This window comes from Chelon labrosus (assembly GCF_963514085.1).
Source record: "Chelon labrosus genome assembly, chromosome: 8".
NCBI lineage: Eukaryota > Metazoa > Chordata > Actinopteri > Mugiliformes > Mugilidae > Chelon > Chelon labrosus.
The window spans coordinates 30,433,295-30,456,045 of NC_140358.1; the positions used below are offsets into that span (position 1 = coordinate 30,433,295).

The 22,751-nt window shown below is 42.3% G+C and overlaps 2 protein-coding genes across 3 annotated transcripts in view; one reads left to right on the top strand and one right to left on the bottom strand.

Annotated features, from left to right (window-relative positions):
- Positions 1-449: 449 nt before the first annotated feature.
- On the bottom strand, positions 450-18,491 carry slc44a1b (solute carrier family 44 member 1b; the record flags this gene model as incomplete). The annotated part of the gene is made up of 15 exons (XM_084549855.1): positions 450-993; positions 1,257-1,493; positions 3,698-3,835; positions 3,906-3,989; positions 4,071-4,227; positions 4,310-4,478; positions 4,678-4,864; positions 4,935-5,092; positions 5,169-5,258; positions 5,359-5,528; positions 5,610-5,703; positions 7,184-7,320; positions 8,953-9,095; positions 16,045-16,134; positions 18,435-18,491. 15 exons carry the CDS (start codon positions 18,489-18,491, stop codon positions 562-564), a joined length of 2,343 nt encoding a protein of 780 aa, XP_084405981.1. The 3' UTR covers positions 450-561.
- A 2,315-nt stretch (positions 18,492-20,806) lies between these two features.
- abca1b (ATP-binding cassette, sub-family A (ABC1), member 1B) overlaps positions 20,807-22,751 on the top strand; it is a 29,855-nt gene continuing 27,910 nt past the window's right edge. For both annotated transcript variants that reach the window (XM_084550001.1, XM_084550002.1), the window contains exons 1-3: positions 20,807-20,859; positions 21,731-21,820; positions 22,239-22,332. In XM_084550001.1, coding sequence (XP_084406127.1) covers positions 21,755-21,820; positions 22,239-22,332 — 160 coding nt within the window. In that variant the 5' untranslated portion in view covers positions 20,807-20,859; positions 21,731-21,754. The remainder of the gene's footprint in view (positions 20,860-21,730; positions 21,821-22,238; positions 22,333-22,751) is intronic.

Below are 22,751 nucleotides of genomic sequence, written 5' to 3' on the forward strand. Positions count from 1 at the left end.
TCTGGAATGTCTCTTTAAGAAGTCCCATAGGCTGATTTTGGTCAAGCAGAACTCGTCCCCGGAGCCTGAAACAGGAAACGCCCACAGAGTTATCAGAGCTTCAACGTGAGCTGTGAGCAGAGCATCATGGGAATAATGGGATGAGCTGAGGGTGATTGGGAGCTCCTGAAGGCCCCTGAAGGCCCCACAGAGGAGCAGACTGAGGTTTGAGACGTCTGAGACCTTTTTGATCTTCATTTGAGTCACGTCTCAGAGTCCGACTGTAAACTCTCAGGCTGCTCACGCTGTAGGACCAGCACACTGACAGCAGGAAGCCAGGAGTCCTTAAAGCACGACGGTGAGACGACAAGGCCCAACGGAAAAAAACACAAAGAGCTGAACAACAACTGAAAAACTTTAAATAGAAAAGATAGAAAAGTAGAAAAATAAATAAATTACACAGAGACGCCTGTGATGGTGATGATGGTGATGATGATGATGGTGATGATGATGTTGATGATGATGCATTAGTGCTCATCCAGTCAGCATGCATCAGTTAGCAGGTGAGCGTTAGCATGTCTGTTAGCACTCGGCGGTGACGGCGGTGGGTTTAATGGCTGGTGTGCCGGAGGGGGCGGGGTTTGGCGTGTGCAGCAGGCTGACGAACAGGAAGAGGGTGGAGGTGGGCAGGTAGACGCAGAGGAAGAGGACTACGTCTTCGCTGAGGCAGAGGACAAAGTCGCTCTGCTCCGTCAGCACCCAGTCCACCAGCACCCCCACTAGCAGGTAGTACACCTGGAACTCCTGAAGCTCCTCCCACTCCCCGCCGCCCACCTCTGGGCCCGCCCCCAAAGCTGCCTCCTGTAATGAGCTCCTCCGCCTCGACACGCCCCCTCCACTGCAGCTGTCACTCACCATGGGCTTCATCTCCGCCCCCTCTGACACAACCTCCTTCACCCGGCTACGCCCACGCTCCACGGCACGCTCCAACCGCCGGCTGCTCTCCACAAACTCCTGCAGGGACGGGGCCAGATATAGAGGGGCGGGGTCAGGTGGAGAGGAACAGGGACACGATGAGGATGGGTGGGGTCAAACACAAAGTAAGAGCAGTAAGACTGATGATAACATCACTACATGACCATGAAAACATTTACTAACATTCTGAAGGAACCTGAACGTCAGGAAATAAATCTCTGAGGAATAAATGAATGATTATTGCTCCTGCTGTTTGTTGTGTTATAATAAATGTTCACAGAAGAAACAAACAACGTTCTCACCATCAGAGCCTTGTCCATGAAGAACTCCTTCCCTGGAGTACCGTCGTTGTACTTGGTGTCGATGGCGAAGCAGAGGAAGAGGACGTCCACCACGATCTCAAAGATGGACAGGAAGCAGTGAGCCACCAGGAAGGAGAAGAGACACACGATGATGAGCGGCAGCAGCCACTCGGCGTAATCCCGCTGGTAGTTCAGGAGGAGAACTCCGGCGAACGCTGTCGACGTCACGATCAGGATCTGAGGAGACACATTCAGAAACTCTCAATGTCATCTAGAACCAGAACCTGGTGTGTAACCATGAAGGTAGTCCTCTGTTAGTCAGTAACTAGTGTAATGTGGATGTGAGGTGAGGTGGTAGTAGTTGATCATCTAAACAGAATCCATGGAGTCCACTCAGTCAAAGGCTGCACCCAAACAACAACAACAAACACTGAACGTTTAAAAGAAGAGAAAAGTTTCCTGGAGACAGCGTCAAGGAGAAACATCTTCCAGAGAGGGTTAGGGAGTTTATGGCAGCGTTGGATGACCAGAACATTTCTGGAGTAGAGAACACAAGGTACCAGCTACCCTCTCCACACTACATTAACTTTGACTGAAAGATTTATTGGACTGAATCCAGTCCACTCTAGGAGAAGACAAGGAAGACAAGGACAGACTTTAGGAAGACACAGGAGACCAACTCTAGGAGAAGACAAGGAAGACAAGGAAGACAAGGACAGACTTTAGGAAGCTACAGGAGACCAACTCTAGGAGAAGACAAGGAAGACAAGGACAGACTTTAGGAAGACACAGGAGACCAACTCTAGGAGAAGACAAGGAAGACAAGGACAGACTTTAGGAAGCTACAGGAGACCAACTCTAGGAGAAGACAAGGAAGACAAGGACAGACTTTAGGAAGCTACAGGAGACCAACTCTAGGAGAAGACAAGGAAGACAAGGACAGACTTTAGGAAGACACAGGAGACCAACTCTAGGAGAAGACAAGGAAGACAAGGACACACTTTAGGAAGCTACAGGAGACCAACTCTAGGAGAAGACAAGGAAGACAAGGACAGACTTTAGGAAGCTACAGGAGGCCAACTCTAGGAGAAGACAAGGAAGACAAGGACAGACTTTAGGACGCTACAGGAGACCAACTATAGGAGAAGACAAGGAAGACAAGGACAGACTTTAGGACGCTACAGGAGACCAACTCTAGGAGAAGACAAGGACAGACTTTAGGACGCTACAGGAGACCAACTCTAGGAGAAGACAAGGAAGACAAGGACAGACTTTAGGAAGCTACAGGAGACCAACTATAGGAGAAGACAAGGAAGACAAGGACAGACTTTAGGACGCTACAGGAGACCAACTCTAGGAGAAGACAAGGAAGACAAGGACAGACTTTAGGACGCTACAGGAGACCAACTATAGGACAAGACAAGGAAGACAAGGACAGACTTTGGGACGCTACAGGAGACCAACTATAGGAGAAGACAAGGAAGACAAGGACAGACTTTAGGACGCTACAGGAGACCAACTATAGGAGAAGACAAGGAAGACAAGGACAGACTTTAGGAAGCTACAGGAGACCAACTCTAGGAGAAGACAAGGACAGACTTTAGGAAGCTACAGGAGACCAAATCTGGGAGAAGACAAGGAAGACAAGGACAGACTTTAGGAAGACACAGGAGACCAACTCTAGGAGAAGACAAGGAAGACAAGGACAGACTTTAGGAAGCTACAGGAGACCAACTCTAGGAGAAGACAAGGACAGACTTTAGGAAGCTACAGGAGACCAACTCTAGGAGAAGACAAGGAAGACAAGGACAGACTTTAGGAAGACACAGGAGACCAACTCTAGGAGAAGACAAGGAAGACAAGGACAGACTTTAGGAAGCTACAGGAGACCAACTCTAGGAGAAGACAAGGAAGACAAGGACAGACTTTAGGAAGCTACAGGAGACCAACTCTAGGAGAAGACAAGGAAGACAAGGACAGACTTTAGGAAGACACAGGAGACCAACTCTAGGAGAAGACAAGGAAGACAAGGACAGACTTTAGGAAGACACAGGAGACCAACTCTAGGAGAAGACAAGGAAGACAAGGACAGACTTTAGGAAGCTACAGGAGACCAACTCTAGGAGAAGACAAGGAAGACAAGGACAGACTTTAGGAAGCTACAGGAGACCAACTCTAGGAGAAGACAAGGAAGACAAGGACAGACTTTAGGAAGCTACAGGAGACCAACTCTAGGAGAAGACAAGGAAGACAAGGACAGACTTTAGGAAGCTACAGGAGACCAACTCTAGGAGAAGACAAGGAAGACAAGGACAGACTTTAGGACGCTACAGGAGACCAACTCTAGGACATTTAACATCAGAGATGGACCTCCCTGTTGTGGAGAAACTGGTCCAACAAGAAGAAGTTCAGAGGTCAGAGACTGTCAGCTGATGACTCACTTTCCCCAGGAAGAGCACGAAGTCTCCAACGGCGTTGATTGTGGCGACGCGTAGAGCGTTCTCCACCAGGATGACGAAGGCATCGCGTGCTGACGTGCAGAAACTGGTGCTGTTGATAGCCGTGGCTGCATATGCATTCTGGGAAATAAGAGCAGACAGGTGAGACCATCGTCTCTGGAGGAAGGAGCAGGAAGACGCTGGACGCTACCTGATTGAGATAGTTGAGGCACTTCTCCAAACACCACAGGCAGCAGATGCAGGCTTTCAGCAAACAGCGAGCGCAGGCGTTCTCCTGAGAGACGACATGAGACCGGGTCAAACCACCACCCGTGTCCTCATCAGAGACAACACAGGCAGCGCTCGGTGTTCGTACCTTTCCTTTCAGCTGGTTGTGGATGTACATGAGGATGAGTCGCGGGATCTTCACCAGCGTGATGATGAAGGATCCTTTAGCGACGGTGCCCAAGTGGTACCGGACCAGCCGCAGGACCGAGGACAGAATCGGGGTCACCGGGAGTCGGTTCTTGTCCCTGGAAGACAAAGCGCTGCAGTTGGTCTCTCTGTCTTCCAGTCCATCAGAACACTTTACTGGAACAGCCAGTGTGGACTCACCTGGTGAAGTAGTACGTGACCACGGCTCCGGCCACAGTCATCTGCTGACAGGCCAGGATGAACTCACTGATCCAGACCAGACCCACAGCGTGGTACCAGGTCAGGTACTGCAGAGGACCTGTCAGCCTGAACTCTGTCAGCCCTGTCTCCTCGTTCTGGATCGGGTTCCCTACAGGATCACAGACCAGGACCAAGACCATGATCAGAGACCAGGACCACGATAACAGACCAGGACCAGATCCAGACAGGGCAAAGAGGCAACAAAGTGTCATAGTATTATGGTGTTGAGTGTCATAGTGTCATAGTGTCATAGTGTCGTGGTGTCTCATGATGTCATGGCGTTGTGGTGTTCTGGTGCTGACACTGACCCGTGGTCCCCAGGAAGAGCAGCACCAGGACCCAGTAGACCCAGAAGAGCAGCAGGGCGAGGAAGGTGATGAAGGGCTGCAGGGTGAGGAGGGGGAGGTGGATGAAGACTTTCCCGGCCACGTGGAACAGAGCGATGGTCAGCGCCACTCGTTTCCTCATGAAGAGCATCAGCAGCAGCAGGATGACCTGAACACAGACACAGACTCAGACACAGCGACCGCGGTCGATCTACGCCGACGGCGGCGCACATACGTACAGTGAAGATGGTGGCGGCGGCTGCGTAGACGAGCAGCGCCTGTCCGCTGTCCCTCCTGATGTCCACCTCATCCTTCGCCTCCTCCTTCGCTTTAGAGGACGTATCGTTGCCATACAGCCGGTGGTCGATGTAGAGCCACCAGAGGACGCTGGTCCCCGCTGAGACACAAAGAGGACACTCATCATCGCGGGTCAACACAACCAGAACAGGATCACAGACAGGAAGTGACCTCACCCAGGGATCCGAGGACGACCAGCGCGGTGAGGATCCAGACGAGGACGGCGGAGATGTAGCGAATGATCACCATGAGGATCATGGAGAGGACTGAGAGACAGAGACAGACAGAGACAGACAGAGACAGACGTCACTGACGGTCACATGACGGAACACGTCTGGACAAATCGATATGCTTTCATGTTCTCACCCAGAGCGAGGACGCACAGTCCGATGATGATCTCTTTACTGGCCGCCACACCGGCGATGAGACGGTGCAGGACGCTGTTATCACCGACAAACGTCACCACGGCCTCCGCAAACCTGGCGTAGCACGACACGTCCACCGGAGTGCAGCGGTTAAAGACCGGCAACGGCTTGCTGAGGACAGAAGAGTTAAAGGGTCAGAGGTCAGAGCTCAATGACAGGGGTCAGAAAGGTCAGAGGACGGAGGACAGGTACCTGGGTGGAACAGGCAGTTTGGGACACTTGCTGAATCTCTCTGGGAGTCCAGGATATTTGTGACCTGCTAACTCGTAGGAACACAGCTCGGAGCCTGGAACAGAACGGACAGAGAGGCCTTCATCATCATCATCATCATCATCATCATCAGATTCAGATTCAGATTCAGAAAGCTTTATTTGTCCCCGGGGGCAAGAAGAACAGAAGAAGCCAGGACAGGAGGGTGGAAGGACGGAACCGTGTAGGACGGAAAAAAAACAAGTAAGAACAATAAAAACAAGAGAAAAAAACTGCTCAGCTGACCACCGGTCGACCGCACGAGCAGCGACCCCTGAGCAACCCCATCCTCACTGTCATCCCCATCAAAACTCACCTCCTGTCTGGAGGAGATAAAGTCATGGATGGAGCCCAATTTCCTCCAACTCAACAGCTCCAAAACCGAAGCCATACTGATTGGCACCCCTCACCAGACCAAATCATCATCCATAACCAGCATCACCTTCTCTGGCTCCAACATCCCCCTTTAATCAACAGTCACTAATCTTGGTGTAAAAATGGACTCTCAACTCACGTTTGAAGCCCATATAAATCACCTCTGCAAGACCTCCTTCTACCACCTCCGTAACATTTCCAAACTCCGCCCCATTCTCTCCCTCTCAGATGCTGAAAAGCTGGTTCATGCTTTTGTCTCCTCCAGACTGGACTACTGTAACGCACTTCTCATCGGGATTCCTAGCAAGAGTCTGCAGAGGCTTCAGTACATCCAAAACTCTGCAGCCAGGATCCTGATGAGAGTGCGGAAACATGAGCACATTACCCCCATTCTCCACTCACTCCACTGGCTTCCCGTCTCCACCAGGACTGAGTACAAGGTTTCCCTCCTCACTCACCAATGCATCCATGGACACGCACCCCCCTATCTCAAAGACATTATCAATCCACAAAACACAACACGCTCCCTCCGCTCCACTCACTCAAACCTCCTCCACATACCCAGAACCAGACGGAGGACCATGGGAGATAGGGCCTTCTGTGCTGCTGCCCCACGTCTGTGGAATGCCCTCCCTGACACCTTGAGGGCACCACAATCCACTGACTGTTTTAAAAAAGGTCTTAAGACATTTCTTTTTAGCAAAGCTTTTGGTCCCCTTTAGATGTTTTTTTTTAAACCTTTTCTTCTTCTTTTTAACCTGTAGCACTTTGAGATCTTTGATGTAAAGTGCTTTATAAATAAAATTTATTATTATTATTATTATTATCATCATCATCATCATCATGGACAGATGAGGACAGAGCGGTCTTTCATGGACAACATGGCTGACATGTTGGAGGACAGACAGAGTGGGGTGGCACCAAGACTCTGAAGCGTCCTTTGTCCCCGTCCTCTGACAGCTGGACACATGGACTCAGACATTCAGTCATCGCCGTGACGACGAGCGTCCGGACAGCTGACATCACTGCTTCCTCTACAACTAACCACTGTTCTTCTATCTCTGTGAGGACCTCACTGTCAAGCACTGCTCATGCTACATTTCCCATCAGCCCCCTGTCCTCTGCTCGGTGGGGGGGCTCACCGTTGGACATGGCGAACCTCTTGAGGTCCTGGTAGGTCTTGAGCTCCTCGGTGGGGCACAGGGACACACACAGGGCCATGGACTTGATTTTCCTCTGGACGATGTCGATGTTGCAGGGGTCCAGGAAGAAGACGAATCTGCAGAGGACACAACGTGTACAGAGTCAGGACTATCAGCAAATATCACTGCATTCAGGGTCTCCGTGGAAACAGAGGACAGACCATAATAACACCTGTAACCATAGTAACGGCTGTCACATCATAAACGTAAATCTCCAGCTGAGCCAATGCCAGCTCACATTACAGCTGCTACGACGTTAGCATCAAAGCTAACGAGGATGAATCGGTGTGACTTCCTGCAGAGGACAGTCAGACGGGGAATGTCAGAATGTGGACGTGGGACAAACGTGGGACTCAACAACAAAGAACCACAGAGAAACTGCACAGACTCAAACCCACACTGGACTCACTGAGCTCCTGCTGCAGCACTGAGCCCACACTGGTCACACTCGGGTCACCTGACACCACCTGACATCACACTCTGGTCACCTGACACCACCTGACATCACACTTTGGTCACCTGACACCACCTGACATCACACTCTGGTCATCTGACACCACCTGACATCACACTCTGGTCACCTGACACCACCTGACATCACACTTTGGTCACCTGACACTAGGGGTTGGAATCTCTTGGCACCTCACGATTCGATTCGATTCCGATTCAGAGGTCAACGATTCGATTCTAAAACGATTATCGATTAATCTCGATTTTTTTTTTTTAACATACATTTCCATGCGTGATTTTAAATTTTGTGACATATATATATATATACACACACACACACACATATTTTAGTTTGGTCAGATTCTTAAATATGAGTTTGCTACTCAGAATTTGCAAATCACTTCCTACTATTGTGTTGATCATTAGAGAAAGAAAAACAGATGAATTACCTTCTCTAATTTTTTTTATTAGAGAAAAAGCTTTTCATTGTCACAAGGGTAACAATTATGACTTTCTACGAACAGTGCAACAATCAATTCAGCTTGCATTTCAACACATTGTGGTATAAAAGTAAACAGAAATAACATAACAGTGCTAAATGAAATCATGGCATCATTCGTTGTATTTCCGAAGTATTTGATTTGAATTCCACAGACCTTACAAACGGTGTAAGTCTTGTCCACCTTGCCTCCAACCTCATAGAATCCAAAATGCTGCCATACGGCAGCTTTTAAAGAAGCCGGTGCAGGTCGTATGAGCAGGCGCTCGCCATTGCAGACATTTTATCGCCGCTTAAACTTTTTTGCATGTAAACAACTCGCACGTGTGTTAAGTGCGCATGCGTGTATAGCAGAGAATCAGCAGGCCAGAGAGGAGAGTTTTCTGTTGAGCTCCGCAGCAGGCGCACAGAATATTGCAGCGGGCGAACTAATTAAAAATTTTAATTTTAAAATTCCGATTATGAACTTATTTGAATCGAGACAGAATCGTTCAAGATAGAATCGAAATAAATCGGAGAATCGATTTTTTTCCCCACCCCTACCTGACACCACCTGACATCACACTCTGGTCACCTGACACCACCTGACATCACACTCTGGTCACCTGACACCACCTGACATCACACTCTGGTCACCTGACACCACCTGACATCACACTCTGGTCACCTGACACCACCTGACATCACACTCTGGTCACCTGACATTACCTGACAGGTGAGCTACGAGAACAGGCATCAGCAGCACATTCACAGCGCTCACTTCTTATCTGTGTGGTCGAGGCCGCTCAGCCGGACGCCTTCGATCTGCTCGTTGCGTTGACCGCAGGTGTTGCCGTAGCTGTCATAACCGAAGACGAGGCGAGAGGCGCCGCCGGTGGCGATGGTGAAGCCGCAGATGCTGCCCTGCAGAACGGAAGGCAAGCAACGTATGGAGTCAACACCAAGACATTATTAATACAATATTAATACAATAACTAAAACATTATCAGGTGAAGGTGAAGTGTTGGTCATAGTTTACAGTCCTGCACAAAAGATTCTGTGTCCGTCAGAATCTTCTACAGTTCTTCATAAAATGACTCAAAACATCCTGAAAGTCGACAAAGAACCCGACCAAACACCTGGAACATAAACATGAGACTAAAGTGAGCCAATATTACATATCATGTCCTCCTTGTCTCCAGTATCTGCTGTGACCTCCTTGTCACTAAATGTTTCTGGTAACTGCTGATCAGTGGTCTACAGCAGCTTGGAGGAATTTTAGCCCATTCCTCAGAACAGAACCACTTCAGTTCTGAGATGTTGGTGGGTTTCCTCACATCAACTGCTTGCTTCAGGTCCTTCCACAACATTTCTATTGGATTAAGGTCAGGACTTTGACTTGGCCGTTCCTAAACATTCATCTTGTTCTTCTTTAACCGTTCTTTTGTAGAACCACTTGTGTTCTTGCTCAGCCTGATGAGCAACAACAACTCTTTCTCTGAGCTCCTCAGAAAGCTCCTTTGTCCACAAACATGTGTTGTGAAGATCAGACTGAGACAAATGCCTGATTTATTTCAACTAAACCAGGAACTGAACCACACCTGAGTCTCATTACATTGATGGAAACACTTCTGAACACATGGACTCTGGTTTAATCCTAGAGGAGCTCCTCTCTGATATGTAATATTGGCTCATTTTAGTCTAATATATTGGTTGGTGCCTCTCTGTTGGTCTTCAGGACTCAGATGAAAATCTGTTGATGTTTTAAGGAGCTCTGTAAATTGCAGCATTGCTGTATAAACTATTATTATAGTATTATTATTAGGGATGCACCAAAATGAAAATTCTTGGCCGAAACCGAAAACCGAAACTGGAGAGCCCAGAGCCGGAAACCGAACCTAAAACACCGAAAGAAATGATTATGACCATTATTAGTACCATTGCATTTATGACTATGACTGTTTACTAACTCACTACAATCAAGGCATTGCAATTGCATAAATTAATATTAATGTTTCAAAGAATATGTCAATTACAAAATTATGAAAATATTTATTTAGCACATTCCAACTATGCACAATATAAAATAAAATAAAATGACTTGACTTGACCACTCGTGTTTACATTAAATAATAATGGAGCAGAAGCTTTTGCAGCTGGAAATCAGCATCGATCCACTGTGACGTTAGACTGAGCTTATTGGTTCACTGCACCTTTAGAGAAACAGCGCTGTCCCTTTAAGAACGACGGTATCTTAACTGAAGCTGCGCCGCTGAACGGGCATGACGCAATAAAAAGTGAAAAAACAAAACATAAAGGTGAACGTTTGTCTTGCTGTTTGTTTTGGAGGTGCAGCAGATACATGATTAGACTATTTTCTTCCCAATGGCACGTGATCTACCTGCACTGCCTTCACGATCTACCGGTCGATCGTGATCGACGTAATGAGCACCGGCACCATCACTGGGAAACTTCCTCGCTTGGATGTTTGGATTTCAGCTGATAAATTAAACCCACATGGAGAAATTCTTTGCAGATGCAGCCTCTGGAAATTTCAGCATCACACGTTTTGCAAATCACTATCAGTGGATCTTTATATAATATTTATGTAATACTTTATATATTGAAATACGTCCACACGGCAGACATGCCCGTGCTGGCTGCGGTTGTTGCTTGCGTCATCACAACATCCTGTTTCGGTGATAAAAGTCTTTTGGCCGAAAACCGAAAATGCTCTTTTGTTCCATTTTCAACCGAAATTTTTCGGTGTCCAAATATTCGGTGCATCCTTGATGTTTATTATATTATTATTATGTTAGCTGCTGTATTATTCATTCATTCATTCATCTTCTATACCCGTTTGGTCGCCCACGGGTCACGGGGGTCTGCTGGAGCCTATCCCAGCTGTCATCTGGCGAGAGGCGGGGGAACACCCTGGACAGTTACTATAGTATACACTGTAGTATATATTATAGTAGTATGTATTGTAGAAGTATATATTGTTGTATATATTGTAGTAGTATATATTGTTGTATGTATTGTAGTAGTATATATTGTAGTATGTATTGTAGTAGTATATATTGTAGTATGTATTGTAGTAGTATATATTGTAGTATTGTAGTAGTATATAGTAGTAGTATATATTGTAGTAGTATATATTGTAGTATATAGTAGTGGTAGTATATATTGTAGTTTATATTGTAGAAGTATATATTGTTGTATGTATTGTAGAAGTATATATTGTTGTATATATTGTAGTAGTATATATTGTTGTATGTATTGTAGTAGTATATATTGTAGTATGTATTGTAGTAGTATATATTGTAGTATTGTAGTAGTATATAGTAGTAGTATATATTGTAGTAGTATATATTGTAGTATATAGTAGTGGTAGTATATATTGTAGTTTATATTGTAGTAGTATATATTGTAGGATATATTGTAGTAGTATATATAGTAGTATGTATTGTAGTAGTATATATTGTAGTATTGTAGTAGTATATAGTAGTAGTATATATTGTAGTAGTATATATTGTAGTATATAGTAGTGGTAGTATATATTGTAGTTTATATTGTAGTAGTATATATTGTAGTATATATAGCAGTATATATGTAGTAGTATATGTAGTAGTAGTATATATTGTAGTGTATATTGTAGTAGTATATATTGTACTATATAGTAGTAGTAGTATATATAGTAGTATATATTGTAGTAGTATATGTAGTAGTATATATTGTAGTGTATATTGTAGTAGTATATGTAGTAGTATATATTGTAGTGTATATTGTAGTAGTATATATTGTAGTATATATAGTAGTATATATTGTAGTAGTATATATAGTAGTAGTACATATAGTAGTAGTATATATTGTAGTAGTATATATAGTAGTATATATTGTAGTAGTATATGTAGTAGTATATATTGTAGTGTATATTTAGTAGTATATATTGTAGTGTATATTGTAGTAGTATATATTGTACTATATAGTAGTAGTAGTATATATTGTAGTAGTATATGTAGTAGTATATATAGTAGTATATATTGTAGTAGTATATATAGTAGTAGTACATATAGTAGTAGTATATATTGTAGTAGTATATATTGTAGTATATATAGTAGTATATATTGTAGGAGTATATGTAGTAGTATATAGTAGTAGTACATATAGTAGTAGTATATATTGTAGTATATAGTAGTAGTAGTATATATAGTAGTATATATTGTAGTAGTATATGTAGTAGTATATAGTAGTAGTACATATAGTAGTAGTATATATTGTAGTAGTACATATAGTAGTAGTAGTATATATAGTAGTATATATTGTAGTAGTATATGTAGTAGTAGTATATATTGTAGTGTATATTGTAGTAGTATATGTAGTAGTATATAGTAGTAGTACATATAGTAGTAGTATATATTGTAGTAGTATATAGTAGTAGTACATATAGTAGTAGTATATATTGTAGTATATAGTAGTAGTAGTATATATAGTAGTATATATTGTAGTAGTATATGTAGTAGTAGTATATATTGTAGTGTATATTGTAGTAGTATATGTAGTAGTATATAGTAGTAGTACATATAGCAGTAGTACATATTGTAGTATATATAGTAGTATATATTGTAGTATATGTAGTAGTATATAGTAGTAGTACATATAGTAGTAGTATATATTGTAGTATATAGTAGTAGTAGTATATATAGTAGTATATATTGTAGTAGTATATGTAGTAGTAGTATATATTGTAGTGTATATTGTAGTAGTATATGTAGTAGTATATAGTAGTAGTATATATTGTAGTAGTATATGTAGTAGTATATAGTAGTAGTACATATAGTAGTAGTATATATTGTAGTGTATATTGTAGTAGTATATGTAGTAGTATATAGTAGTAGTACATATAGTAGTAGTATATATTGTAGTATATAGTAGTAGTAGTATATATAGTAGTATATATTGTAGTAGTATATGTAGTAGTAGTATATATTGTAGTGTATATTGTAGTAGTATATGTAGTAGTATATAGTAGTAGTATATATTGTAGTAGTATATGTAGTAGTATATAGTAGTAGTACATATAGTAGTAGTATATATTGTAGTATATAGTAGTAGTAGTATATATAGTAGTATATATTGTAGTAGTACATATAGTAGTAGTATATATTGTAGTATATATAGTAGTATATATTGTAGTAGTATATAGTAGTAGTACATATAGTAGTAGTATATATTGTAGTGTATATTGTAGTATTATATGTAGTAGTAGTATATATTGTAGTGTATATTGTAGTAGTATATGTAGTAGTATATAGTAGTAGTATATATTGTAGTAGTATATGTAGTAGTATATAGTAGTAGTAGTATATTTAGTAGTAGTAGTATATATTGTAGTGTATATTGTAGTAGTATATAGTAGTAGTATATATAGTAGTATATATTGTAGTAGTACATATAGTAGTAGTATATATTGTAGTGTATATTGTAGTAGTATATAGTAGTAGTATATATAGTAGTATATATTGTAGTAGTATATATTGTAGTGTATATTGTAGTAGTATATGTAGTAGTATATAGTAGTAGTACATATAGTAGTAGTATATATTGTAGTAGTATATAGTAGTAGTACATATAGTAGTAGTATATATTGTAGTATATATAGTAGTATATATTGTAGTAGTATATAGTAGTAGTACATATAGTAGTAGTATATATTGTAGTGTATATTGTAGTAGTATATGTAGTAGTATATAGTAGTAGTACATATAGTAGTAGTATATATTGTAGTATATAGTAGTAGTAGTATATATAGTAGTATATAGTAGTAGTACATATAGTAGTAGTATATATTGTAGTGTATATTGTAGTAGTATATGTAGTAGTATATAGTAGTAGTACATATAGTAGTAGTATATAGTAGTAGTACATATATTAGTAGTATATATTGTAGTGTATATTGTAGTAGTATATTGTAGTAGTATATAGTAGTAGTACATATAGTAGTAGTATATATTGTAGTGTATATTGTAGTAGTATATTGTAGTAGTATATAGTAGTAGTACATATAGTAGTAGTATATATTGTAGTGTATAATGTAGTAGTATATAGTAGTAGTACATATAGTAGTAGTATATATTGTAGTGTATATTGTAGTAGTATATATTGTAGTATATATAGTAGTATATATTGTAGTAGTATATATAGTAGTAGTATATATTGTAGTGTATATTGTAGTAGTATATGTAGTAGTATATAGTAGTAGTACATATAGTAGTAGTATATATTGTAGTGTATATTGTAGTAGTATATTGTAGTAGTATATAGTAGTAGTACATATAGTAGTAGTATATATTGTAGTGTATATTGTAGTAGTATATTGTAGTAGTATATAGTAGTAGTACATATAGTAGTAGTATATATTGTAGTGTATAATGTAGTAGTATATAGTAGTAGTACATATAGTAGTAGTATATATTGTAGTGTATATTGTAGTAGTATATATTGTAGTATATATAGTAGTATATATTGTAGTAGTATATATAGTAGTAGTATATATTGTAGTGTATATTGTAGTAGTATATGTAGTAGTATATAGTAGTAGTACATATAGTAGTAGTATATAGTAGTAGTACATATAGTAGTAGTATATATTGTAGTGTATAATGTAGTAGTATATAGTAGTAGTGTATATTGTAGTAGTATATTGTAGTAGTATATAGTAGTAGTACATATAGTAGTAGTATATATTGTAGTGTATATTGTAGTAGTATATTGTAGTAGTACATATAGTAGTAGTATATATTGTAGTGTATAATGTAGTAGTATATAGTAGTAGTACATATAGTAGTAGTATATATTGTAGTGTATATTGTAGTAGTATATATTGTAGTATATATAGTAGTATATATTGTAGTAGTATATATAGTAGTAGTATATATTGTAGTGTATATTGTAGTAGTATATGTAGTAGTATATAGTAGTAGTACATATAGTAGTAGTATATATTGTAGTGTATATTGTAGTAGTATATTGTAGTAGTATATAGTAGTAGTACATATAGTAGTAGTATATATTGTAGTGTATATTGTAGTAGTATATTGTAGTAGTATATAGTAGTAGTACATATAGTAGTAGTATATATTGTAGTGTATAATGTAGTAGTATATAGTAGTAGTACATATAGTAGTAGTATATATTGTAGTGTATATTGTAGTAGTATATATTGTAGTATATATAGTAGTATATATTGTAGTAGTATATGTAGTAGTAGTATATATTGTAGTGTATATTGTAGTAGTATATTGTAGTAGTATATAGTAGTAGTACATATAGTAGTAGTATATATTGTAGTGTATATTGTAGTAGTATATGTAGTAGTATATATTGTAGTATATAGTAGTAGTACATATAGTAGTAGTATATATTGTAGTATATAGTAGTAGTACATATAGTAGTAGTATATATTGTAGTATATAGTAGTAGTACATATAGTAGTAGTATATATAGTAGTATATATTGTAGTAGTACATATAGTAGTAGTATATATTGTAGTGTATATGTAGTAGTATATGTAGTAGTATATAGTAGTAGTACATATAGTAGTAGTATATAGTAGTAGTACATATAGTAGTAGTATATATTGTAGTGTATAATGTAGTAGTATATAGTAGTAGTGTATATTGTAGTAGTATATTGTAGTAGTATATAGTAGTAGTACATATAGTAGTAGTATATATTGTAGTGTATATTGTAGTAGTATATGTAGTAGTATATAGTAGTAGTACATATAGTAGTAGTATATATTATAATCCTCTCTCTCTCTGTGTAAACACGGTGCCGGTGCCGGTGCTGATGGCGGCTCCCCCCCGGTTACCATGCCGACGCAGAAGACGGTGAAGAGCAGGAACCAGGGCAGGTCGGTGCAGCTCCGGTCCTCCAGCGGTCTCCATTCTCTCTTTGTCCTCTGAAACACACACAAACACGGTCACAGTCAGACAGCGACCCGGTCTGAGGCTACGGGCCGTGCCGGGATACACCCTGTCCGGGCCCCGGGCCGGGAGCTCGGCTCGGTCCCATCCTGAACCAGGACACACTCTGTTTACCGGAGCAACCGAGCCGCTGACAGGCCCCGGTGACCCGCCGGCTCCCGGGAGAAGCTAATTGGATTATGGGAGGTGCTGGCTTTAATCCGAGCTCGGCCCTCTCTGCTTCCCGGGACCGGTTCTCCGTTAACGGTGAAAAAATGAACGCACACCGACGCTCTGCTGAAGGACACACCGGGATCGGGGGCGGGGGGGCTGGAACTGGACCGAACCGGACCGGACCGGGCGGTGCTTACCTCCGCACTACCGCAGCATCCCATTGCAGTCAGGGTGGACGTGTCCGGAGCTTCACGGAGCTTCACGGAGCTTCAGCTCAGCAGCAGCGGGGGTCTGAAGCCCGATAGGCAGGGGGAGGAGACGGACGGCCCCCGATCCCGCAGCGGAGACGGTCCCGACGGTCAGACTGAGCGCACCGGCCCGCTGAGCATGCTACTGTCGGAGCCTCCTCCGGTTACCGTACCGAATGGGGATTAACGGCCGAGGATTTGTCCGCCACACTTCCTGGTGGGCCGTCAGGTGCAGCGGCCATTCATCTCATTGCGCATGCGCAATTGACGGCCGAGCTTGAGCGGAGATGAACAACAAGCCGGCGGAGCTGCAGTACCGAATCTGACCACTGAGTGGAGACTAACGGCAGAGTGGCGCTGTTTCCACTTCAGGAAACAATCAATTTAACTGGAGGCATTCTGAAAAGGATCTGAGGTCACGTGTCACAGTCATACAGTAAAACAGCGACCACTAGGCGACACTACATGTGTGTGTGTGTGTGTGTGTGTTATTATTGCTGTGTTGTGTGAACAATGAACGTTTTGTGTTGCTTCAGTTTCATCTGTAGAAAAACAACGAGGTTCAACTAAAAGACATGAGTCAGACATGACGTCACTGAGTCCAGTCTGCACCAGTCACCACTGGACATGTACACAACCACTACACAACTACTACACACCAGTCACCAGACACCAGATATACACTGAGCATCCATAACATTATGACCGGTGACAGGTGAAGGGATATAATCTCAGTAAGTGGATTTTCTGTCCTGAGTAAAGATTTGACCAAAGTGTTTGGGCTGGACGACTTGTTCCTATCAACAGTGGTCCAAGGACGGGACAGGGGTGAACCAGAGACAGGCTCATTGGTGTGACCCGTGTGGACTGATGAAGAAGTTAATGCTGGTTCTGATAGAAAGGTGATAGTGTCTCTCAGGGCCCCATAGCCTCAGACCAGTCAGGGGGGCCATGCTGACCCCTGTCCACATGAACTGGACCACGGGGCAATGGAAGAAGGTGGCCTGGTCTGATGCTGGGAACACATGGCACCAGGATGCATTATGGGAAGAAGACGAGCCTGCAGAGTCAGTGTGATGTTTGGTCCATGTCCTGCTGGGAGACCTTGGGTCCTTCCATCCATGTGGATGTCCCTTTGACTCGAAGCTCCTCCCCCAGCATCGACCATGTTCACCCTCTCATGGAGACGGACTCTTCCAGCAGGAACACAACAACCAGTCTGATCTATGGAGGCCACACCTTCACCTGAAGGTCTTAAAGGATCTGGTGCTCCAGAGGTCTGGAGGAGTCCAGGAGGAGTCCAGGAGGAGTCCAGGTCTCCATGGGGCAGGGACCAACACAATATCAGGTGGTCATAATGTTATGCCGTATCGGTGTATACACAACAGACACTGTGTATACACACAATAGCTACACACAACTCACACATACAATACTGCATATACATGTACACAACAACACACAACAACAACAACATGAGGAAACACAGCTCCTCTGATCATTAGCAACTTTGTGAAATAAAGTAGCCAGCAGAAGCTAACTAACGCTAACTAAAGTTAGCTGAAGCTAACCAAAGCTTTAGTTAGCTTCAGCTAACCGTTAGCTGACATGAACGACCATGAAAGAAATGTCATGAAGTCAGTGAGCTAATGATGGACGTCTGTCTCCTCAACAAGACTCATCAGAGATCATCAGTTCATGTTGCTACAGATTTATTAACTACAGTAGATGATAAAGCTGCAGATGATAAAGCTGGAGATGATAAAGCTGTAGATGATAAAGCTGTAGTTGTAATGAAGCCGATCAGATCAGGACTGATTCTGACCCACTGGACGTCTTGTGTGTTGTGTTTAAGGACGGCTTAGATCTTTTACCTTCAGTCTGAGTCGAACCTGCTGCTGAGAGCCTGAGGACAGACGCTTAGGGTCCATACTACTGGAAGGTCCTGGGTGGTCCTGGATGGTCCTGGATGGTCCTGGGTGGTCCTGGATGGTCCTGGGTGGTCCTGGAAGGTCCTGGATGGTCCTGGATGGTCCTGGTGCTCCTGTCAGACTGAGGACAGCAGTGGTGTGTGTCTGAACAGGCTGCAGAGGACAGAGGGTCATTGTCTTATTGTTTACTGTTGTACCAGTCTGAGAGGGAGGGGGGGGGGGGGGGGGGTATTCTGCATGTCATAAGTTTAACATACTCAAGTTTTTTCACATTTCTTCATAAAATGACTCAAAACATCCTGAAAGTTGACAAAGAACCCGACTAAACACCTGGAACATAAAGACTAAAGTGAGCCAATATTACATATCATGTTCTCCCTGTGACCTCCTTGTCACTAAATGTTTCTGGTAACTGCTGATCAGTGGTCTACAGCAGCTTGGAGGAATTTTAGCCCATTCCTCAGAACAGAACCACTTCAGTTCTGAGATGTTGGTGGGTTTCCTCACATCAACTGCTTGCTTCAGGTCCTTCCACAACATTTCTATTGGATTAAGGTCAGGACTTTGACTTGGCCGTTCCTAAACATTCATCTTGTTCTTCTTTAACCGTTCTTTTGTAGAACCACTTGTGTTCTTGGTTCTCGTTGTCTTGCTGCATGACCCAGTTTCTCTTCACATTCAGCTCATGGACAGATGTCCTGACATTTCCTTTTGGAGTTCACTGGTAGAATTCAGAATTCATTGGTCCATCAATGATGACAAGCCGTCCTGGTCCAGATGCAGCAGAACAGGCCCAAACCAGGACATTAGCACCCCCATGTTTGATGGAGGGAGGAGGTTCTGATGCTGGAATGATGCAGTGTTGGTTCATCTCCAAACATGACATCTGTCATTTAAACCAAACCACACCTCTGAACACATGGACTCTGATTGGATCCTAGAGGAGCTCCTCTCTGATATGTAATATTGGTTTATTTTAGACTTCAAACTATTTCTTCAATGAAGCTGAACTCATCAGTAACTGACTGCATCACTATTCATCCTGTTCACCAGCAGAGGGCAGCACATTGATTCATTCATTCATTCATTCTCTGACACGTGATGATCACATTAGAACAGCAGGGGGCGCTGTAATACTGTGATGACCTGTCCACTCATAGTCCACCAGTTCTATAACTTCTTTGTAAAGTGACCGTCATCATCTTCATCATCATCTTCATCATCACCTGGACTTCCTGTGTTCACTGCATCTTCCTGAAATCCACTCACCTGTAGCTGGGCTCCATAAACAGACAAACGGGCAAAGAGATAAACAAACATGTAAACAAACATAAACAAACAAACAAACAAAGGGATAAACAAACATGTAAACAAACATAAACAAACAAACAAACATGTAAACAAACATAAACAAACAAACATGTAAACAAACATAACCAAACAAACATGTAAACAAACATAAACAAACAAACATGTAAACAAACAGATAAACATAAACAGCCGTTTCCCTTTCACCCGAGTTTCCTTCATCAGATGACTCACAGCGGAAAGTCTTTTATTGTGAAACATCAGCAGGAGAGTCTTTTATTGTGAAATGCTAAACACAGCTGGTCAGTGACCGACAGTAACCCCGCTCCCTCACAGCTGCGTCAACTTCCGTTCAGTGTGACCGGAAGCGCTGCCGAACTTGACTATAACAAAATAAAAACCGGACAGCAGTTTGAAGAGAACCGTTCAGTTTTATTATAAACAGTTTCTAAACCGACTCATTTCATTTGTTAACTTGTTCCGACATTAAACTGTTTATTTCACATCATTTAAATATGATTTGAAGCTGTACATGCATGGAGTGTTAGCTCAGAACAACAACTTCAACATAAAAATAACAGATAACCATCTCTATGTCTCAGAGAGTGAGAGTCAAAGCTAGCTACCTTGTAATAGCAGCTAAGCTAAGCTAGTAGCATAGCAAGAAAAAAGTTAGAGAACTATGCATGTCAGCTAAAATCATCATCAGTGTGTTCAGAGGTCAGAGTGTCATCACCACTTCACCCATGGTGTGACTGGACCGTCAGGAGTTCATTCATTCATCATTTAAATGTTTATGTCATTTACATGTGTTCATCGCAGTCAACACATTATCATGATTCTTGTTGTTCTTGTCTCTGAAATAATAAAACTTGTATAAAATGACCAGCAACCACTCTGGCTTTTATTTTGAAGGTCCGGGGCGGAAGCAGTGATTGGTTCGTGTCCGTTGACTCCGGTGAGTTTTATTCTGCAGCTGCAGCTCAAAGAGGAGCAGATGCTGCTGGAGGAAGGCGGAGGAGGAGCGGACACACCGGGACTGAGACACGACTGCGTCTCGGTAAATACCTCTACCTGTCTACCTGTCTACCTGTTACCTACCTGAGCGTGTCTTTAATCCGGTTTAAAGTCTCCCTGTTTTGTCTGTTAACGTTTTAAAGTTGAAAGTTTTAAAGTTGAAAGTGAGCAGACTGAGAGCTGCTGGTTTGTTGGTGGACGGTGAGTTCAGGTGACATCAGGTAAATTCCAGGTGTTTCTCTGAAGTTTTAACTGAGTTGATTAAATGATTGAGAGTTTGTTTAAAGACAAGTTTGTTGGTCTCCTCCGTGTCTCGACCCCTGGTGGCGCTGCAGCAGCTCCTCACCAGACTCCATTCAACATTTCACTCTTTTAACCAGAATCAGAAACAGGCCATCAAAAAAAAAACTTCTCTGAAAACTGATGAGTCCACATGTTTGAATCCAGATTTAATGTTTGAATCCAGATTTAATGTCTGAATCCAGATTTAATGTTTGAATCCAGATTTAATGTCTGAATCCAGATTTAATGTCTGAATCCAGATTTAATGTTTGAATCCAGATTTAATGTCTGAATCCAGATTTAATGTTTGAATCCAGATTTAATGTTTGAATCCAGATTTAATGTTAAAATCTAGATTTGAATCTAGAAGTAGAAAGGTTATTGACTTATTGATTAATTAGTGATGAGGTGTAATTCTTTGATCAGTTTGATTGAATCAACGCCCCGTTTTCTGTATCCAATGTGAATGATTGGGGGGGGGGGGGGGGTTACACACTTGTAAATGCTCTCTGATGCCCCTCCTCCCCCTCCTCCCCCTCCTCCCCCAGCAGTGATCAAGCAGCTGCTTAGTTGTACTGATCAATAGAGGTGATCAGCTCTGAGTGACCTTTGACCTTTGACCTGTATCACAGACAGAACGAGGCCGATCCACAGACATGTCCGTGTCCACTCAGCTGGGACTGCTGCTGTGGAAGAACTTCACCTACAGACGCCGACAGACGGTCAGTGTTCACCCTCTGAATACTTGTACTAACTGGTACTAATACTCTGAATACTGGTACTAATACTCTGAATACTGGTACTAATACTCTGAATACTGGTACTGCTAATTGGTGGTGGTGCTGGTTGATGGTGGTTGATGGTTGATGGTGGTGCTGGTTGATGGTGGTGCTGGTTGATGGTTGATGGTGGTGCTGGTTGATGGTTGATGGTGGTTGATGGTTGATGGTGGTGCTGGTTGATGGTTGATGGTTGATGGTTGATGGTTGATGGTGGAGCTGGAGCTGGAGCTCTGAGCTCTGAGCTGCTGATCAACAACATTTATTATTGATGCCTGGAGCGACTTCCTGCAGCTAATGGTGCAGCTCTTCCTGTTCTAATTTAATGTGTGCGTTTGATTTCTATCCCTGTGTGTCTCAGCTCCAGCTCCTGGTGGAGATCGTCTGGCCGCTCTTCATCTTCTTCATCCTCATCGCCGTGAGGCTGAACTACCCTCCCTACGAGCAACATGAATGTGAGTTGAAACCTTTATTTAAACATGTCTCTGTTCAGTGAACAAAGCTTGTCCCAGGTGTAAAGATGGAGACAAGTTTCTTACTTGGGTTCATTACACCTGTCCTGAGTAATCTGATTACCCCTGTCCAGGTGTGAACACTGATCTGGTCTCTAGAGTCCAGGTTAAACAGGTCCAGATGTGAACACTGATCTGGTCTCTAGAGTCCAGGTTAAACAGGTCCAGATGTGAACACTGATCTGGTCTCTAGAGTCCAGGTGTGAACACTGATCTGGTCTCTAGTGTCCAGGTGTGAACACTGATCTGGTCTCTAGGTTCCAGGTTAAACAGGTCCAGGTGTGAACACTGATCTGGTCTCTAGAGTCCAGGTTAAACAGGTCCAGATGTGAACACTGATCTGGTCTCTAGTGTCCAGATGT